Source organism: Manis pentadactyla, chromosome 1 (genome assembly GCF_030020395.1).
Source record: "Manis pentadactyla isolate mManPen7 chromosome 1, mManPen7.hap1, whole genome shotgun sequence".
Taxonomy (NCBI): Eukaryota; Metazoa; Chordata; class Mammalia; order Pholidota; family Manidae; genus Manis; species Manis pentadactyla.
The window spans coordinates 44,999,077-45,019,846 of record NC_080019.1 but is presented as its reverse complement, the minus strand read 5'-3'; the positions used below and the strand labels follow the sequence as shown (position 1 = coordinate 45,019,846).

Below are 20,770 nucleotides of genomic sequence, written 5' to 3'. Positions count from 1 at the left end.
AGGTTCCAGTTCCAAACCCTCAACCTTCTCTAGCCATGTGACCTGAGTTGGTTACTTAAGCTGTTAATGTCTCAGTTTGCTCTTCTGTGAAAAGGGTCATAGTTCCTGCCTTTTAGGGTCATTAGGAAAATATAAATGACATTATACATGAACGTGCTTAGAACACTGTGTGACACACAGAAATTCTCAGTAAATGTTAGCATTATTCCTATTTGGTAAATATTCTTTAACTGTCATTCCTACCAAAGGTATAAAAATTTTCTTTTCTTGAAACTTAATTTTTGTGCTACTTGAGGAACGATGTTATTCCAAATTGAAACAAATACAAGACATGATGTGTTCACTTACTTTAATAACACTACATTTACCATGTTATCACCATGGAATGTAAATTCAGGTTAGACAAGAGAATTTCACAAGTACAATAAAACACTCTGCAGTATCCTGAAGTTTGTGTATAATGTCTGACCAAACCAGCTCACTCATCAACCATTAATCACTTCCATTATAGGAAATCTGTTTGATTTATGATTATTAGAGAGAAAATAAACATACTGTACAATTTTGAGAAGTGTTCTTCATTTACCTTTGCATTAGTAGTTAAAATACACATTTCTATTTCAAGATGATATTTTAAAAGTGTTCTAATGTAACAGCAGCAAAATATAATTCTGCAATTACAAAAGGGCTAAACTGGGATCCATAATTAAGTTATTCTCATGTTTACTGATATAATTCTGAAATAAATACCACTGCTAAGCAAATCAGCCTTTTAGGTCTGGTTTAAACACACACACACTTTCAGTTGTGGGGAGGTACATTGATGTTTCATTCTATGTGCAATTCTGAAAGGGCTCTTCAAGAGCCAACCAACAGTTAAAAACTGGAGTACTCAATCTACAAGACAGGCAGAAAGAAGTTAAACTAATTGGGGTAAACAGGATTCCTACAGAACAGCAAAAGCAAATGATATTCTGCAGACTGTTGTCCCCCTTTAGAACTGATTTCATCTGAAGGCTTAAGAAGGTGGACATTTTACCAGTATCAAGTGCATTTAAAAGTGACATGGTTTTTTTTGTGCTAAATTTGACTCCCATAAATGACCTACTTAGTGAACTAGCCACAGTAATGTGGACACCAGGCAATCAAGCTTGCAAGAAAGAAAGTTAATATTGAAATTACGATGTTATTGTCTGACCCACTCAAATGATTTATTTTCAACATACATATATAACCTCAAAATGAGATGTCTAACCAAAGCAAGCACCGCCAGTAAGACCAAGACAGCATCTCTTCTTCTAAGGTTTAGGTTTTGCCCAGAATTCCTTATACATGGAATAGCCCATACCTAGAGAAAAAGAATGCTTGTTAAACATTTATTTTCTTCAATATTAAGAAAGTTAAAAGCAGTTCAGAAAATAGCTAAAAGTAGCACCTTACTAGCATGTAATATTTACAAGGGGAGCAAGACCTAGGCTGCTTACTCTTTCCTTCTTAAAACAATTTAAGTTTCTAAAATTCTTTTTACATAGCTTCCCAAGTAACTCAAGGCTAGTAATGACTAGCTCAGACTATTAAAATATCTGTCTTAAAGAACAATCAATATTTTTCTAACAACTTTAAAAGGAGTCATTCTTGCTACATAATATCAGATATAGCTAATAAATCATAAAGCCTGTAAAAGTATATAATACCTTCATTTATAAAATCACCTTCAAAAACTCAATAAAATACAATCATGTCTCTCCCAGATAATGGTCCTTATTACCAACCCTATTTACAGGTCTAGACTCATAAATGAAATTATAAACTCAGTGATGGACAGGTCAGTCTTTAAAACCTTTAATAAGATATAGCATGGGCAGTAAAACTATGCCACTACATGAACTACTTTTAGTAATTCAATTTTTACATTAAACTAAATATGTCATATCTGCAAATAGCTTCAAAGTCAGCTAAAAGTATCTGCCTTGTTTTATTTACAAAGGAATCCATTAATGGGGAACCACAAATTTGAAAATTTCCTGTAGGAACCTACCAAGAGTCATTGCTCCCACAACAAAGCCTTGGGCTGCCACACGCATATGGATAAGGTGAACAGACATTTTAGTATTTCCCCTGCTCTTCAATTTGTATAATCCATATGCAACGATTGCAGCAAAACCTGCCATTCCTGGAAGACAAATAGTCTAGAGTATGTGAGATGCATAGGGAAAGGAAACCAAGATGATTTTACCATCAATAAATATACTTCCTACTGTTTTTAGAAGAATGCTGTATGAGACCATTATTAGCTAACACACAAATTGAGTTTTTAAATTTTCCCTGTCAGAACCAAAAACCGGTAACTGGGAGCAAACAGAACTGGAAGTTAAGATTGTCCTCAACATGTGGGCTTGTGGAGCCAGTAGATGAGTTCCTTCACCATGTCAGGGGAACTCTTCCTCCCTGTATTTCCCTCTCTGAAAGGAATCAGTTAATATAACAGACTGTAATAAACCAAAACTGTGAGTATAGCAGCTTTTTGTCTTGTGAGTCTTTCTAGCAAGTCACTGAGACTGAAGGTGGTGTTGGAGTCCCACCACTCAACAAGTAGACTGAATACTCACAGAATAACTTTTATAATGAGTTGTACCACGCCAATCTCAGCATATTTCAACAATGTCTGAAAAAATACTTGAAAATAGATGTCAGGATGTGCTGGATGAACGAGCTGACCACACTTCTATTGTTAAAGCTTACAATAGACTGATTATTAGAACATCAAAGTCAAACTCACCAACAGGGACAAATGGTGCCTCTCTAGCTTTTCGGATAAGTTTAGATCCCTGATCTTCATCATATGAAGAAAGAGAAACATCTGTGCCGCCTGACATAGTGGTTGAAGAATGTTCCTGAAAGAAAATTTCTATGAGGTTCTGCAATTAAAAGCATCTAGATGTATTTAAAATAATCTTAATTTTCATAGAAACCTGGTATATGTAATCCATGAACTTTAAAAAATATTTTATGAAATTAGCTGTATTTTTAACTCAAAGACATCTTTAGGGAGTGCTACATGCATTTATTCCCCGTTTTGATGTTTCTCCCATGCAACCGATTCCCTCTTAGAACCACACTGTTAATAGTGAAATTTTCTAAAAATCGAAGTTACTTTTATCAATTCAAATAGTAGCTATTAATTTCCTGGCTATCTTCATCCTTAACTTCAACTTAACAACTTTAAATTATTAAAACGAAAATGATACTCCTCATTGACCCTTCAATATCATGTTAAAGCACCAAGCACTTTGAAGTAGTTTGGTAAGTGTAATGTTTCAACTGCGTTCAACTGCAACTGATATTTACTCCAACATGCTACATGGCTTCAGTTCTCACTTGTTAATAGTTTCAATCAAGCACACTAATCTCTTATTGATGGTGGTTGTCTTTGGGGAAAAGATTACATTTAGTCACAATTTCCACTTAGCTCATTATTTACTCCTTTTAAGGACAAAGCTTCTATTTTCCTACTGCTAGAGAAATGCCTCTTTTTAAACATAATTTATGTTCAATTGAACATAGTAATAGCCTTTTAGTTTTCTATTACTTAGAGTTATCATTTTTAACATCACTGCAGCACAAAACTGAACCACCTCCAGGGTCTTCTTAATGAATGAATATCTTCTAAGCTTCAGGTCTACCTTCCTCTATACATCTTACATTCCTTGGGCTTGCCTCCTAAAATTTTCTTCTTTTATAACCTTATTCCGGTTAAGTGGTACCAAAAAGGCAATATAGTGGTCTGACTGTTATATGAATAAGGGGGGAGGGGAAAAAAGATTCATTTCCATTATCATAGGGACCAAAGTTTCTGTTCTCCCCTTTCAGTCTTTGTACACAAAGCTATTTAATAGGCATTTCATCACACTGAGCTAGTAACAAATCCAACTTTACCTTAGTCACAGTAACTATTATACACTTCCTTCTTCACTGAGCTTATCTGAGTTACCTATCAACTTTATCTATAGGTAAAATAAGGGAGTCAATTAAAGTATGTAAGTTCACAAGTCTTTGGCTACTGTCAATTACAATAAATGCAAAAGTCAACTACCCATCCCACTACCCATATAAAATCTTACTTCACTTCTGTGTTTTTTATGTGCATCATACTCCCTTTGGTTACAATAACTCATTCAACACTTTGCTATTCAAGGGGTGTTGGTAGTAGTTAAGGCCCTCAAAGAAAATCCAGCTCTAGAGGTAGCACTTAGCGCTTAGTTTGAAAAGTGAAATCATCCTGCCAAGTCCCCATCCCAAGGGTCCAATTCCACCATCTGAGAAGAAAACCTTAATCGTACAGTATCGCACAGCACATGGGAGAAAACTCAGATTAGAACTAGACTTTCTCTTTTTTTTTGTACTATATTACCTGATAGTTGAATAAACCACTACTTATTGATCTTTTATTATATACAAGGTTAAGCAAACTCAAGGTTCAGGATGCTCATTACATATTTGCAGAGATAAAACATAAACACTGAAAATAATCGTTCAAAATCAAAAAAATTTTTTAAAAGGGGGACAGAACAGAGTGTGATTACTTGCCAACAGCATTTCACAGAATGATGAAAACTGAATTTACAGTGTGATGCCTTTTAGCTAAAGTAGGTTTGGAAAGTTTCACTCAGAAATACCAAGAAATTGACCAAGAAACTCCATAAATGGACCAGAGATTAGACATTGTATTTATTTTGGGCTAATGTATGTTCATTAGTTGCCTTCATAACTAATCATAAACTTCTCAAAGGCATAGTTGTTTTATCCTAAATCCTCCTTCCACCTTCCTTGCCAACCAACCCCATATTCTAATCCATTAAATGTATAGATGCTCTCTATACCTCACCTCTAAGCGTTTGCACAAGCTGCTTCCTCTGCTTAAACTTTTTTCCCTTCCATCTTTTTCACTTTCCCAGCTAACTCCATTTTTCAGGTTCTTATCTTAATTGGCCTTTTCTGGAAAGCCTTCTTGGACTCTCCAAGTTTATGGTGCATTGGTTACTAGCCCCATACTACCCCATGCTTTCTCCATAATAATTTTCTTATAAATACCTGTTTCACTGTTTATCCTGTTAGAATCCTTGAAGTCAGGAGGCTGCTGCTGCCCTGCTTATATCTACTCCTATTGCCCTATACGATGCTTTGCATATAGTAAGTATACTACAAAATGTTTGCTGGATAAATTTAAAACTGGTATTTTTCAACAATTAAAATTATTCTCAGGTAATTTATTTAGGAATAGTAGTGAAAACAATAACAAACACATTTGTAGAGTTTAAGCAGTAAGCAAAAAAGAAAAAGCCAAACTGTATGTGCCTCAGTGTTTATTTCTTTTTAAATTCTTATATTGTAGCTATGAAGAAAGAAATGATAACCCAAATAGGTCTTGGTTCCTTGCAACCACAGGAGACAAAACTAATATATACTACAATCCACTTTTAAAAACTAGCACCTTCCTTTGCAGATAAAAAAGTCTCCTTTCTTGCTTTGCATGATTATTCCTAAACTAAAAAGTCACTTGGGAACTGCATTTTAAAAGCAAGAAATTGGTAGTTTTTCCTCTAAACTCTCATATCTGGATCACTATAATTGTCTAACCGGTCAATGGAGCAAGTTTTTTTCTCCTTTCTTTCAGGAGGGAGGGGGATGGCTCTCCTTCCTGTATGTAAAAGAACAGAAGAAAATCCACTGATCTCCATTTCTCAGCTATGATACAGACTCCAAGTCTGTAAGGGTTGGACATTTGCTCTGGCTTTCAGACAGTAGTCCCTGGAGCATCAAGGTGTGGGGCAAACCAGGTAGTCATTATTTGTTTTAAGTGACTAATGATAATCTATCTGTGATCCCTAAAAGCCCAACACTTACATCACAGCTATATTTTTTCACAAATTATATTTTTATAGCATCTTATCAACTCTAACGTAGTATATATTTATAACACTCTCCAAATATAAGATTTTGGTAATTCTCTTCCTAGTTACTACCTGGAAGTTTCCCAAGTACAAATGATTTATAGCCAGCTAACTGAAAAGGGTTAACTTAAAAAGTATCAGGGTCAATAACTGCAAATCATATAATTTGAGAATACAACCAATATAATTAATCCACACCAACAGCTTTACTTTACAAATGGAAAAAGGGTTATGAAGAGTTATATGAATTGCTCAACACCAGGAATACATCCCTGGCGGTACAGGCGTAGAAACCTAGATCTTCTGATACATGGTCTAGGGTTCTTCTGATGGACAATATATTGCCAAATCATTAACCTTATAATACTGGTACATATTTAATCTGAAAATATTAAGATCCATTCTTTAACAAAAGCCAGCACCTCTTTCAATTGTAAAAAAATACATTAAGTCATGCCTAAAATTAATGGAACCTTCCTTCTCCAGTGACTTAACTCATCTAACAATTTCAATTGTGATTTGAAAACTTTTTTTCACTAGCACTACTTCTAGATTATCCTTTATTATAATTTTCTCAGCCACCCACTGCAATGGACCCAGATGTTTGTCAAATTGAACAGGTGCAAAAAGAAACACCAATAACCAGATATTCAAAGGCAGTTTGGGAAAGGCGAATTATTCTGTAATTTAGTAAGATACTACTGAAGGCTTTTCCAAATGCATGGGAACCCATAAGAGTTCCCGTAAGGGAAAATGATCTGCCCAACATGATGTAATGTAACAGACTGAAGAGTCTTCGCCCGGGTATTTTGGCGCAGGAACTACTATCTAACGACAATGATTTCAGATTTCGCATCAGTCATCTTTCAGCTTGCTTAATTTAAAATGGGCTACAAAGGGCCCGCCCTGGAGATTCTGATTCAGATAGCCTGGGCATGACCCGTGGAATCTTGTGTTTTAAGAAGCCAGGCCCTCCAAGGTGCACACGGAAATAAGAGATCCCCTGGTCTAGACTACTCAAACACACTTCACGCTGGGGCCTGGTACCGCTTCAATCTGTCAGAACTCTTCAATCCAAGCCGGTCATACTCTAAAAGTGCCCGGGTACTTCGGAAAGCATGGATTCCTTCCGCAGGGATTACCCCAAGAGGGAAATCGCTGTAGCCGCTTCCCACACCGGTAATGAGAGAAAGGCGAATAACACTGCCCGACCACTTCAACTGCTCTCAATTCTAAACACTTGCTGCTCGGCTTACTTATCATTAACTGATGCAAATTCCGTCACAGCGACCTTATACAGGGCTCGAGGCCGTTTTTCCATCCTAGGACAGGAGCGGGTCGCCAAAGGCGGGAGGAAACACCGGGTTAGGAACAAACGTAAGCCGACGACTGTAAGGTCATGTGGCTTTACGCCCTCCTCAGCCTTTCAGCCATCCTCCCCCCTCTCTCCCTGCGACCTCGTCAGGCCTCCATGTCAGGAGCGCGCACCCTCCCAGGCCGTCCTCACCCACAGCCCGGCCCGGCTCTCAGGTAGGCTCCACTCTCCGGGTACCATCCGGGCTACCGACTCCCTGAAGTCGTCCCCAGCCCCCTCCACGTTACTGCCCCATCCGCGAGTCTCCCCTCTCAGCAATGACTTTGTTTCACCTCCCTCTTGGTTCTGCATTCCCTCACCTGACAGGGAGTCAGGCCTTGCCTTTGGGTCCCCGACAGGCCCTGACCGCGAGGGCCGGCCTAAACTCCGCCAGCTTCAGCTCCTTGCTTCGTCCCAAGCACCGCACACCCGGCCCCGAGACCCCAACATTCCCAAAGTGCTCTCGGCCTAGGGTAACGCTGCTCCCACTTCTTCCCGTCCCACGGTCGGGCGGGCCCCCTCCCAATACGCCTCACGCCTCACTTACCCACAGTCACAGGGCCTCCCAGCTCCAGCCGGCTTCTGACCCTGGCCCACGCGCGCACTCTGACCGGCTTCTCGCCTGCCCGCTGCAGGCTCCAGCCAATCACAGGCCAGCGGCCGGCATGCCGGGATCTGCGCCGACGGGTGGGGCGTGCGTGTGCGTGGTGGGTGGGGCGGCCCCGGACGGGCCCCGGATTGGCTGAAGTGACGCGCGCCGGCTTTGGCTCCGCAGCCCCGGTTCTCGCATCAGAATCTTATCACAGGTGAGCGCTCCGGGGTTCGCGCGAGAACGCTCGAGCTGCCGTGAGTCCCAGGCCTGCCGAGGACGCAGGTCTCTCTCCCCTAATTTCCTTCCGGTAGCGGCTGCGAGAACCTCAATCGGCGGGTTCCGATTGCGGGCCGGGAACGAGAGGTTTCGACAGCGGCCAGATCCTTGGAGGCTGCGGGTGAGAGGGGGAGGTGTTCGCTCCCCCAGGGGCCGCGATGGCGATGGTGTGACGGAATCCTCGATCATGGCGGTTATTCGCCACGAAAGTGCGCCGCGGGGCTTCCATGTATTTTACACTCCAGTGAGGGGCAGCCATTAATTGCAAACACGGGGTCTCTAGAGTTGTGATATCAACCCAGACAGGGAAGGGAGTTCCTTCTGTGGAAAGCGCCAGAGACCCCTTCCGACAGTGAACTTACGGGGACAGAGCCCCTAATTTGTTTGTAGAGTGGGTGGATAATCATTAATTATCTGACGAATTGATGCAAAGCATCAGTGACTATACCGTGGGGAATATATCTGTGACTAAATTAGAATCTCTTAATCAAATACAAAAACAGCAGTAGTCCTTACAGACCAGTCCCCAAGGAATAGGGTCTAGACCTCGTAAAATTCCATGTTAGAGGATTGCCTTGAAGGACTATGCATAATATGTTACAACTCTGTATTTTACTCTTTGCAGGGTCATGGAATAGTACTTAAGCTGTTTTCAACAAAAACAAACTTCCCAGGCATATTAATAACACATTTTAAAGTTCTTTTTGAAACTTCCCTTTGAAAGGTAGGTGCTTTTAAGCAAACAAAGGATTCTTGGCAAAAAGTAATTGGGCCCTCCCTGGACTGCTTAGTTAAATTTATCAAGTGTTGTATAAAAAATGCTTTTTTCTTCCTCCAGAAGCAGCAGCTGATAATCATATCGGATCATCATGTTTTGCTCAGGGTTAAGACAGTTTTTCTTTTTCACAATTTATATATATTCCAGAACATTAAATTCGAAGGTACCTGGTCCATCTCTCTGCCCTTTGGAAGAACAGTTCTAAAATGCAGTCTTAAAACTTGCCAGAGGGAGGGAAGTCTTGCCTTCTTTTAAACACGGTATAGTAGTGTTTAAGACCAGAGACTCTGGAATTTGCTTTGCTGCTTCCTAGCTGTGTGATATTGAACAAGTTAACTTAATCATCCTATGCCTTGGTTTCTTCACTTTACAATAATAGGACCTACCTAATCTGGCCCTTGGGAGGGTTAAATAATATGCAAAACCTCAGCATTGCCTGGCACATAGTAAGTGCCTTATGTATTTGTCATTGTATTTCTGGGTTTGTGTATGTGTGTGTGTGTGTGTACTTTGCATTTTTAAAAGTCTTTAGTTTACAGATTTACAAAAAAAAAATCATAAATACAGGATGCTTATGACCAGTACTGCAGTAGAGAAGAAGCAAGAAGCTACCAGGCATCTTTTCATCTCTTGCTTACACAGTCTCCTCCTTTTCTGTCATCGGTTTCAATCAGTCATGCAAAGTATTTTTCCATTAGTAACCAATGTAGTAGTAGGATTTGTGTGTTTATGTAGTGCTACTTTCTGTAGTGAACAAAATTATACTTTAAATATTTTAGTCTTGAATTGATTTTTCCACTGATGCATTCAGAATTATTTGTTACTGTTGTTTTGGGGCAGCAGTATTCTTTTCAAGTACCAGGAGAAAAACATGTGGAGTAGAAGGGGGACTGGCCTGGGGACCCAGGATTGCTACATGCATGAAATTAAGAGACTTGGATTTAAATGCTGACAGTGCTTTTTAGCGATGTCTTTGAACAAGTTGTTGAGCCTCTTAGAACCTCAACTTTTCCATCAACAAAATGAGGGTCTTAGTAAGTACCTTATATAGAGTTACATTATCTGATCTAAAATAACCTTGCATAAGACACTAAGAACCATGCTTGGGACACTGTAGACACTCCTCGCAATTCAGTGGACATGACTCATTTTCTCAGCCCATATCAGATTTGACTCCTCTGTCGTATCTGGTACCATGAATTTTCCCTTGAATACCTTTCTTTTGGTTCTCCTAAGAATCTGGCCATTCTTTCTTAGTTATTTTCACTTCCTCTCTTCCTTGAATGTTGGTGTTTTCCAGGATTCTGTGCTTATTATTTCCTTCTTACTCTCGTCCCTCCTTGTGGGGTGATCTCATGGATCTTCATGGTTTACTTTATCTGCATACTGATGTTCTCTGCCATACTTGCCTCAGCTCCAGAACTATATATTCAGTTGAGTGTTGGATATCTCTACTCGGTATTCCACAGATTCCACAAGAACTGAGTTAATCATCTCTCTCCTGCTCCTTATAAACCTGCCTTCTAAATCCTCTGAGTTCATTGGTAGAACAGCTGTCCATCCCATTAACCAAACATGAAACCTGGATAAATCCCTGACATAACTCCCTCCTTTCTCCACATCCAGCCAGTGCCATCTGAGCAGAGAACTGAATGACCAGGGGCCAGTCCTGGGAAATTCCAGGGGAAGACCTATGGTGGAGATGAAACTGTGCCTGCACTTCACCGTCACGTAGTGCTGACCACATGCCCAGATTAGCCTGATTCCTGTATGCAGTGATGTTGAGAGGATAATTTATACACGAAAGCACTTAACAGATCAAATAAGGAAATACATTTGCATCATTTTAGGCTTGACACAAGACAGTTATCACTGACAATATTTCCAAACAAAATGCTGTGAGGTTGTGAGTAAAAAGTGGTTTCATTGTAGCTCCTCAAATTTGTTGTTGTTCTTCCTCTTAGTTCTTTGGAGGGAGCAGGGAAGATGGGCAGGTGGGGTGGTTGGGCACAGAGTTTCCCTAACTTAGCTGAAGCCCATCTGAGTTTGAAGACTTCCTGCCTCTTTTTCTTGTTTTGAAGACATTTGGATTTGGGATTAACAACACTACCATCTCTTCTTAAAATTTACATAATTTTATATCCCATATATTTTGTTATTAGATATGTCTTTCAGTAGAGAACAAGTAGACAGAATTTGGTCTTAATATTCAATTTTTTATTTTATATGCTAATTAAAAAAGCAGATATTATATAGTCTAACCTAAAAGATTGACTTAAAAAATTCTGTATTTGTACAAGAATGGGACTAGATCACACAAAAACAGTATTGATCATTGGAAGCAAAAGCTTTCTGTTTATCACAGTGAACACTGCATCAGAAAGGATAAATATGATTTTCATCTGGGCTCCCTAGCTGGTTCCTGGTACTTGGTGTGATACTGAATAGTGGTTACATGTGAATATTGGGTTACATGTACCCTGGCAGCAGACCCCTGCCTCATGTATCTTTGTATCACCCACACAGTACCTACTGATGTCCTACACATAGGCCTGCAGTAAATACTGGTTGAATGACTCAAAGCTGTTTCTGTGCAGAGGCAGGTACCTGAATACAGTGATACCAACCGCATATCAGCTACTGGGGCTACAGTCCCTGGGTGGGGTCTGTGGCCTCCTTTGCCTTCTCAGTTCTCTTGATCACCTGACGTTTGGAGTCTCCCTTTCAGAACCCTTCCCCCTTCCCCCACGTTGGATACTGGTTGCCCCTTTGCTTTCCCTCACTATTTCTCCCAGCGATTTAGGGCTATTTTTACAGTCTGCTGGTTCTGTGAGAATGAGGTGCCTCATCTGGGAGGCACTACCATACCCAGTGGCACTGCAAATAGGTTTTTACTGACTGATATCCAGGTTCCCCAAGTCATTGTGCACTTATACTGATTGTGAGGCACCATCTGTGGTCTTGATGGCTTAATGAATTAAGGGATCATAAATGCAGCTGACATCTAAATTAGGTCCAAATCAGAGTATGGACAGGATAATAGTCTCCTTTGCCAGAATGGATGGACAGTTACTTTCATAGCTCTGGGAGAAAAGTAGATAACACAAAGAGATACTTTACCCAAGTTGGTGGCCCTGAGTTACTCTCCTGATGCTAATGCTTTTGCTTAGGCACAGGAACCTGCCTGCCCTGTTTGAGGGAAAACTGCAACAGAAACAATCTGCCTGACCCAAGTTCACTCAGTGAACCAGCGGTTTAGGTGCTAGCTATCAGAGTCCTTCTGCTACTTTGCTCTATGAGGGTCAGAAGAATTTTTCAAGATTGATGAATATTTAAATAACCATAAAAAGGAGCCAGTAACCTTGGCCTGTTGCCTGGTGGAATATGGCTGATCAGAGGGAAATCACAGGCAGTGAGATGGCTAAGTGTTAAATGTACTGCATAGATTGTGATTTCTTTAGAAATTGGGTGGGCTGTTGCTCAAGGGCAGTTCACCAATAGTTTAAAAGACCTGTAACCACTTCTGGCTAATTTGTTCTTAGCTGGGATCTGGAATGCTTGTGATCCATGGGCTATAGTGAGTTGTGCCTGACCTGGTCCGTAACTGGTAATGTCTTACCCCAGAAGCAAGGAGAGCCACATGGATCTACCCAAATGGCCTGCTGTGAAACAGCAGCAGCCTGTGCTCAGTGCCTACCGTTCGCTAGGCACATTACTATGTACTTGACATACGAAGTGTCTTTGATCAATAAAACAGCACTATATTATTATCCCCATTTTACATGAGGAGGCTGAGGTTCAGTATGGTTAAGTAACTTGCTTGGGTTTCCATAGAGGCAGAGGCAGGGTTTGGATCCAGTCCTGGACAGCTCATGCTCTTTCTGGTATGCTGCATTGCCTCTGCTCTCCTTTCCCTGCCTGTGCCTGCTTTCTCTCTTACCTTCTGTTTCCCCTGTCAGGATCCTTATCGATCACAACTTTTGTTTTGAAAAATGTGTGCACAAACATGCACTTTCATAGCTATATATCTATTTATATTTGTAGGTAGATGTAGATATTTATCAATATAGATAAAATTAGGAAAGATATACTCAAATGTTAATGGTGGCTTTATCTGAGTAGTAGAATTTGTGGTTTTCATTTTCATGTGTTTATTAAACTATTTCATTGTTACCAGAAAACAATTTTTTAAACTCTTCATGTCCTTTCAATTTCATATGCCCTTCCCTTTGTGCATAAAATCTTTCTTTAGGCTGATGCTACCTCTTCCTCTTTTGAAACACACTCCCTTTCCCCAGCAATTTGTATTTTCCTTGGTCATTTCTAGCATTTCCCAGGGCCCACAAATTCAGAGTGGAAGAGTCAAGAAGGCACAGCTAAAGGAAAAAATAGTAACGGAATAGTTATGACTCCAGGCTGCCCCCGTTAGGAAAGCTAGGGTCTTCCTGCTGCACCCCCATGTCCCATACGGATGTCCCTTCCCATCCCTGTGGTCTTTGCTGTGTCTCTTCCTCACTGCTGTTCCCATGACACGAGTCAGCCACCATGCTCACGCTGGTGTTAGTGTGTGACACTGTCCCTCTCCTATCATTTGTACTGAGCTAGGCCCCATTATTCCACCAGGCCCCACACAGTCCACATGGTGCCTCTCTTCCTCACTTTACTGAAGTGAGAAGCAGGACCAACTCCCACCCAGGCTGTGCTTTTACCCCTTCCTCTTATTTCTTAATTTCTGATAAAACATTGTGTGACAGCTCCTATGTTTGAATTTTTCTGTTTTTTGCAGCATCCCCTCCCCTTCCCCCTTATCTAGAGGAATTTATACTAAGCTAGCTCAGGAGTCACTGTAATCTGGCCCAGTCCTTCCCTCTCCTTAGTCAAAGGGCCCAGACAGAAGCATGCACAACTGCTCTCTCTCACTCTTATCTGGGAGACCAATGGGAGATATGATTTCTTCTATAATTTATTCAAGTGTCTTTCTTCTGGGCAGCCTGTCAGCCTTCATCTCACTGGTTATTTTCTTTCCAGAGAGGCCTGTTTGGGTGCCCAGACCTGGAAGTCTGGTGGCCTGCTCTTAGATGCCCAATTTGGGCAGACACACAGAACCAGCACTCTTTGGGCTTTCATTCTACTGTGTCCTCCTGCAAGCCTCTTCGTAAGCTTCTATGACCCTTGGAGAAGAGCTGAGCATCGTTCAGCTTTGTATGCTCTGGAACAACTGGCATAGTTTCATTGGAGAGCAAGGATTCCAAAATCTTACAGAATGAATAAAACCTATTGAATTTTATGCTGTGCTTTCCTCCCTTAACATTACTGCAGCTAACAACCAAATAAAGGTAAACAGTCCCACTTTGTTCTGTACTAAGTATATCACACTGATTCTGAGTCCATGATTTATCTGAGTTTTAAAATGTAGAGATATAATACACATATCACAAAGTTCACCCTTTTAAAGTGTATAATTTAGTGTTTTTTAAATAAATTCATTAAGTTGTGTAACCATCATCATGTCCAGAACATTTTTATCATGCCAGATACAGGCAGCACCCATATATATCACTCGATATTGCCGCCTCCACACACCAATAAGCAACAAATAATATATTTTCTTTATGGGTTTGCCTATTCTGGACATTTTGTAAAAATGAAATCATATAATATATAGAATTTTGTATCTGGTTTCACTTAGCACAGTGTTTCCAATGTTCTATGTTATAACATATATAAATAGTTCATTCCTTTTTGATGGCTAAATATTTCACCACGTGGCTCTACCACATTTTATTTATTCATCAATTGATGAACATTTGGATTGCTTTTTGTTTATTATGAATAGAGTTAATGTAAACAGTCATGTACATGTTATTTTTTCAATTTTCTTGAGTATATACCTAGTTGGATCATATAGTAACTCTGTGTTTAACTTTTTAAGGAAGTTGTTCTCCTCAAATTTTTCTACAAAGTAGCTGTTTTATTCCCAGCAGCAGTGTATGAGAGTTCGGATTTCTCCATATCCTTACTGACATATGTTATGGTCCATCTTTTTGATTATAGCTATGTTAGTGGATGTGAAGTGGTATCTTACCATGGTTTTGATTTGCATTTCCTTGGCTAACAGTGTTGAATATATTTTCATATGCTCATTGCCCATTTGATATTTCTTTGGAAAAATGTCTATTCAGTTTATTACATATTTTTATTATGATAGGATATTGAAGATCGTCAAATGCTTTTTCCAAATTTACTAAAATGATCAAGTAGTTTTTGTCCTGTATTCTAGTAACATGGCATATTATATTGGTTGACTTTAGAATGTTGAACCAACACTGCATTCCTGGGAAAAAATCCCAATTGATCATGGTGTATAATCCTTTTTATATGTTGTTGGATTTGGTTTGCTAGTATTTTGTTGAGTTTGTGTGTGTGTGACCATATCTACAAAGGATATTGGTCTGCAGTTTTCCTGTAGTGTCTCTGTTGGGTTTTGGTATCAGGTAATCATGGCTTCATAGAATGAGTTGGGCAATGTTCCTTCCTGTGCTGTTTTTTGGTAGATTTTGAGAGGATTGGTTGTAATTATTCTTTAAATGTTTGATTGAATTCACCAGTGAAGCCATCTGGTTCCATTTTTTTTTTTTCTTGTGGGAAGTTTTCTGATTAAAAACTCAATCCCTTTACTTAAAATAAATCTATTCAGACTTTTTATTTCCTTCTAACAGTTTTGGTAGTATCTTTCTAGAAATGAGTGCATTTTATCTAAATTACCTAATGGCTTGGCATGTGGTTGTTCACAGTATTCCCTTATAAACCTTTTTACTTCCTTTTTATCATCCTTTTTATAATCCCTCTTTTACTCCTAATTTTCATAATTTCAGTCTTCTCCCTTTTTTCCCCTAGTCAGTCTAGCTACAGGTTTGTCAATTTTGTTGATCTTTTCAAAAATCTACTTAAAAAATTTTTTTCTATTGTATTTCTATTCTCTTTCACTTATTTCCACTCTTAATATTTATTTTGTCTTTCCTTCTGCTTGCTTTGGGTTTAATTGGCTCTACTTTTTCTAGGATCTTAAGAAGGAAGATTAATTCATTGATTTGAGGTCTTTTTTCCTTTTTTAACAGGCATTTACAGCTTTACTTTTCCTTCTAAATATTGCACTCACTGCATCCTATAAATTTTATGTGCTTTTGGTGTGTGTGGGGGGGTCATGGGGAAGACAGTGTAGCACAGAGAAGTAGTGACTCTGGCATCTTACTACACTGATGGACAGTAACTGCAGTAGAGTATGGGGGGGGACTCGATAATATGGGTGAATGTAGCAACCACAATGTTGTGCATGTGAAACCTTCATAAGAGTGTATATCAGTGATATCTTAATAAAAATTAATTAATTAAACATTTTTTTACTGTGCTTTGTTTTTGCTTAATCTCAAAGTGTTTTTTAGTTTCCCCTGTGATTTCTTCTTTGACCCATTGGTTATTTAGGAGTGTGTTGTTTAGTTTTCATATAAAAATTGTGAATTCCCACATTACCTTCTGTTATTGATTTAATTTCATTGTAGTCAGAGAACATCTTTGTGTCATTTCATTTCTTTTAAATTTATTGAGACTTGTTTTATGGCCTAACATATGGTTTGCCTGGAGAATGCTCCATGTGCTCTTGAGAATAATAATGTGTTATTGAGTGGAGTGTTCTACTTATCCAAGTTCTTAGGTATTCACTTTTCACCTCGTAAACTCTTTCATCCTTTGAGTCCCAGGTCCAAAGGATTTCATCAGTCAAGTCTTTCTTAATCCATTTTACCAGCTAAAACATAGTTTCCTCATTTGAACTTCCATCACCCATAACTGTGCTATATGGGTATGCCAATACTCATAAGTATGTTATAGTTTTTATTACAAGTCCGTCATTCTATACTCTGATGCTACAGGTTTCTTTGCCTTAACTGTATTTCCATATCTCTGAAACCTAACTTCTAGTAGTAACTTTAAAGCATGCCATTGAAAGGATGAAAAAATTTGGTGTTTGTTGAACACTTTAAATATTGAGCCCTAGGCTATGTACTGTAGAGACTGGAGCAGGAGAAGAAAGGCAGTGCATCCTGCCTCTGGGGACCTGAAGCTTAGTTAAGACAATATATCTACATGAGAAATCTGTAATGTAGGATCTAACCAAGTACCAAGATGAGGGCTCTAGGAGTTTGGGCTTGTCCACTTTGTCTCTCTTTCCACGCATGGGAAAGGGACTTGTAGAGTTGTACTGTTGGAACAACCCATAGGTCTCTGTCTCCTGATTATCAGCTTTCAGTCAGTGTAGACTCCTCTGGAAGCTGGTGATCCAGACTCTTGTACACCCTCACTCACAGGAAGAAGGCCCAACACTCCCCGGTTAGGATTTGGTAATGGCTGTTTGTCAACTTCAGGCACTAAGAAAATCAAACCGCTCTTTAGCTGCAATACACTCTTAAATCTTTCCCATAAAATAAACAATAAACCTGAAAGAATACGTATAAAGTCAACAAGGAAAGGAAAGAGCCCTCATCAAAATCTTCAATCCCAGGAGGATAGGTCAAAGGATACTTAAATTGCATTTGGATATCATGTAAGGAAAGTCAGATCAATTTCATCCTGAAAGAGTCACTTCTGAGGGAACAAAGGTGAATTACTTTCTGAGGCCTATTACTCTCCTAGAGCCTACTTGTATAGGAAATTTCTGGAAAGATCAAAAGGAATGAGATAAGGAGAGTTGAATTCATCCCACATACCAGCTGGGCACTTTATCTAATTCAGGGTAACACTGATGATTTCTGGGACTAATCAGTATCCTTGGAGATTTCTTGTCAGGAATATAGTCTGATGAAGATTTTCAAGCCAGAATGTAAACTCTTTTCTCTAGTAACCTCTCAAAATAGAATTATATTAGGAAGTAAAATTATACTTTGAAGTACAATACCTGCAATTTTGGTGGTACACATTAAATAAAACAGGAGGATGATACAAAGGGTGGCCCACAGTTATACACTATAGTAGTGGACTAAATGAGTGATATCTTTAATAGAATCATCATGGTCACCTTTTTTTTTATTTTTAGTCTCATGGTAATCTTTATTTTTGGAATTTGTACAAAGCAATTAATTTAAAATATGGGAAAATCCATATATTCAGAGCAGTTTATTGCAAGATTATGTTTAATAGTGTGGCTCTGTATAAACCAAGCCATAACTCAGAGTATTTTGTGGTCATTCAAATATATTAGTGGTGGTCACCTTTATTGACAGCGAGTCAGAATACTACTAGGCAGAACACTTCTAAGAGAAGGAATGTCAAGCCACCTAATCTTGGAGAATTAGAGAATATACAGAGTAGGTCTGGTGAATAACAAGACTTGAGCAGGATTGAAGAATGGGCAAGCTTTGGATGGAGAGAAGGGAAGAAAATGTGAGGGTCACTGAGAGGGCTACAGAGGTTGGAATGTGTGAGATATACTATTTGATCACTGCAAAGTGAAGTCAAGCAGGGACATAGCACATGCAGGCATCATGATTAATTTTTCTTGCCTATGAACAAGTCCTAGTTTATTCTTTTTATTTTTATTTTTGTATTATTAATTTACAACTACATGAGCAACATTATGGTTACTAGACTCCCTCTATTATCAAGTCCCCACTACATACCCCATTACAGTCACTGTCCATCAGCATAGTAAGATGATATAGAATCTCTGTGCTGTACTTCCCCATATCCCCCACCCTGCTACATTATGTGTGCTAATCGTAATACCCTTTTTCCCCCCTTATCCCTCCCTTCCCACCCATCTTCCCCAGTCCCTTTCCCACTGGTAACTGTTAGTCCATTCTTGGGTTCTGTGAGTCTGCTGCTGTTTTGTTCCTTCAGTTTTTTTGTTTGTTCTTATACTCCACACATGAGTGAAATCATTTGATACTTGTCTTTCTCCGCCTGGCTTAATACTTTCTACACTGAGCATAATACCCTCTAGCTCCATCCATGTTGTTCCAAATGGTAGGATTTGTTTTCTTCTTATGGCTGAATAATATTCCATTGGGCATATGTACCACATCTTCTTTATCCATTCTTCTACTGATGGACACTTAGGTTGCTTCCATTTCCTGGCTATTGTAAATAGTACTGCGATAAACATAGGGGTGCATATATCTTTTCCAAACTGGGCTGCTGCATTCTTAGGGTAAATTCCTGGGAATGGAATTCCTAGCTCAAATGGTATTTCTATTTTGAGTTCTTTGAGGAACCTCCATACTGCTTTCCACAATGGTTGAACTAATTTACATTCCCACCAGCAGTGTACGAGGGCTCCCCTTTCTCCACATCCTCGGCAACACTTGTTCTTGTTTGTCTTTTGGATGGTGGCCATAATTACTGGTGTAAGGTGATGTCTCATTGTGGTTTTAATTTGCATGTCTCTGATGCTTAGGGATGTGGACCATCTTTTCATCTCTTGACCATCTGAATTTCTTCTTTGGAGAAGTGTCTGTTCAGATCCTCTGCCCATTTTTTAATTGGGTTATTTGCTTTTCCTTTATTGAGGTGTATGAGTGCTTTATATAATTTGGATGTCAACCCCTTATTGGATATGTCATTTATGAATATATTCTCCCATACTGGAGGATATCTTTTTGTTCTACTGATGGTGTCCTGTGCTGTACAGAAGCTTTTTAGTTTGATATAGTCCCACTAGTTCATTTTTGCTTTTGTTTCCCTTGCCAGGGAGATATGTTCATGAAGAAGTTGCTTATGTTTATGTCCAAGAGATTTTTGCCTATGTTATTTTCTAAGAGTTTTATGGTTTCATGACTTAAATTCAGGTTTTTGATTCATATTGAGTCTACTTTTGTGTATGAGGTTAGACAGTAATCCAGTTTCATGTTCTTTCATGTAGCTGTCCAGTTTTGCCAACACCAGCTGTTGAAGAGGCTGTCATTTCCCCATTGTATGTCCATGGATCCTTTATCGTATATTAATTGACCATATATGCTTGGGTTTATACCTGGGCTCTCCAGTCTGTTCCATTATTCTATGGGTCTGTTCTTGTGTCAGTACCAAATTGTCTTGATTACTGTGGCTTTGTAGTAGAGCTTGAAGTCAGGGAGCATTAATTCCCCCCACTTTATTTTTCCTTCTCAGGATTGCTTTGGCTGTTCGGGATCTTTTATAGTTCCATATGAATTTTAGAACTATTTTCTCTAGTTCATTGAAGAATGCTGTTGTTATTTTGATAAGGATTGCATTGAATCTGTAGATTGCTTTAGGCAGGATGGCCATTTTGACAATATTAATTCTTCCTATCCATTAGCACAAGATGTGTTTCCATTTATTGGTATCTTCTTTAATTTCTCTCACGAGTGTCTTGTAGTTTTCAGAGTATAAGTCTTTCACTTCCATGGTTAGGTTTATTCCTAAGTATTTTATTCTTTTTGATGCAATTGTGAATGGAATTGTTTTCCTGATTTCTCTTTCTGCTAGTTCATCGTTAGTGTATAGGAATGCAACAGGTTTCTATGTATTAATTTTGTATCCCACAACTTTACTGCATTCAGATATTAGATCTAGTAGGTTTTGGAGTGGATTCTTTAGGGTTTTTTATGTACAGTATCATGTCATCTGCAAACAGGGACGGTTTGACTCCTTACCAATCTGGATGCCTTTTATTTCTTTGTGTTGTCTGATTGCTGTGGCTAGGACCTCCAGAACTATGTTGAATTAAAGTGGGGAGAGTGGGCATCCTTGTTTTGTTCCTGATCTTAAGGGATAAGCTCTCAGCTTCTCGCTGTTAAGTATGATGTTGG

General features: G+C 39.2%; 1 protein-coding gene and 1 long non-coding RNA gene across 3 annotated transcripts in view; one reads left to right on the top strand and one right to left on the bottom strand.

Moving 5' to 3' along the window:
• Window positions 1-334: 334 nt before the first annotated feature.
• On the bottom strand, window positions 335-7,990 carry HIGD1A (HIG1 hypoxia inducible domain family member 1A). Of its 2 annotated transcripts, none has more exons than XM_057497378.1 (4): window positions 7,853-7,990; window positions 2,780-2,894; window positions 2,039-2,173; window positions 335-1,348 (listed from the first exon to the last, which is right to left on the bottom strand). In XM_057497378.1, the coding sequence occupies exons 2-4, from the start codon at window positions 2,874-2,876 to the stop codon at window positions 1,299-1,301; spliced, it is 282 nt and encodes a 93-aa protein (XP_057353361.1). In that variant the 5' UTR covers window positions 2,877-2,894; window positions 7,853-7,990; the 3' UTR covers window positions 335-1,298. The 2 variants fall into 2 exon arrangements, with proteins under 2 accessions (XP_057353361.1, XP_057353369.1); XM_057497386.1 differs by lacking the exon at window positions 7,853-7,990 and adding an exon at window positions 7,626-7,783.
• A 9-nt stretch (window positions 7,991-7,999) lies between these two features.
• Window positions 8,000-20,770, top strand: part of LOC130682627 (uncharacterized) — a 34,510-nt gene continuing 21,739 nt past the window's right edge. Inside the window, exon 1 of the long non-coding RNA XR_008995922.1 lies at window positions 8,000-8,111. This is a non-coding gene — a long non-coding RNA (uncharacterized LOC130682627). The remainder of the gene's footprint in view (window positions 8,112-20,770) is intronic.

Excerpts from the sequence above, each read along its gene's own strand:
- HIGD1A (XM_057497378.1), bottom strand. The coding sequence starts at position 2,876 with ATGTCAGGCGGCACAGATGTTTCTCTTTCTTCATATGATGAAGATCAG. Across the intron at positions 2,174-2,779 it reads GGCACCATTTGTCCCTGTTG|GAATGGCAGGTTTTGCTGCA; the intron begins GTGAGTTTGACT and ends TTTGTCTTCCAG. Across the intron at positions 1,349-2,038 it reads TGTGGGAGCAATGACTCTTG|GTATGGGCTATTCCATGTAT; the intron begins GTAGGTTCCTAC and ends CTTTTTCTCTAG.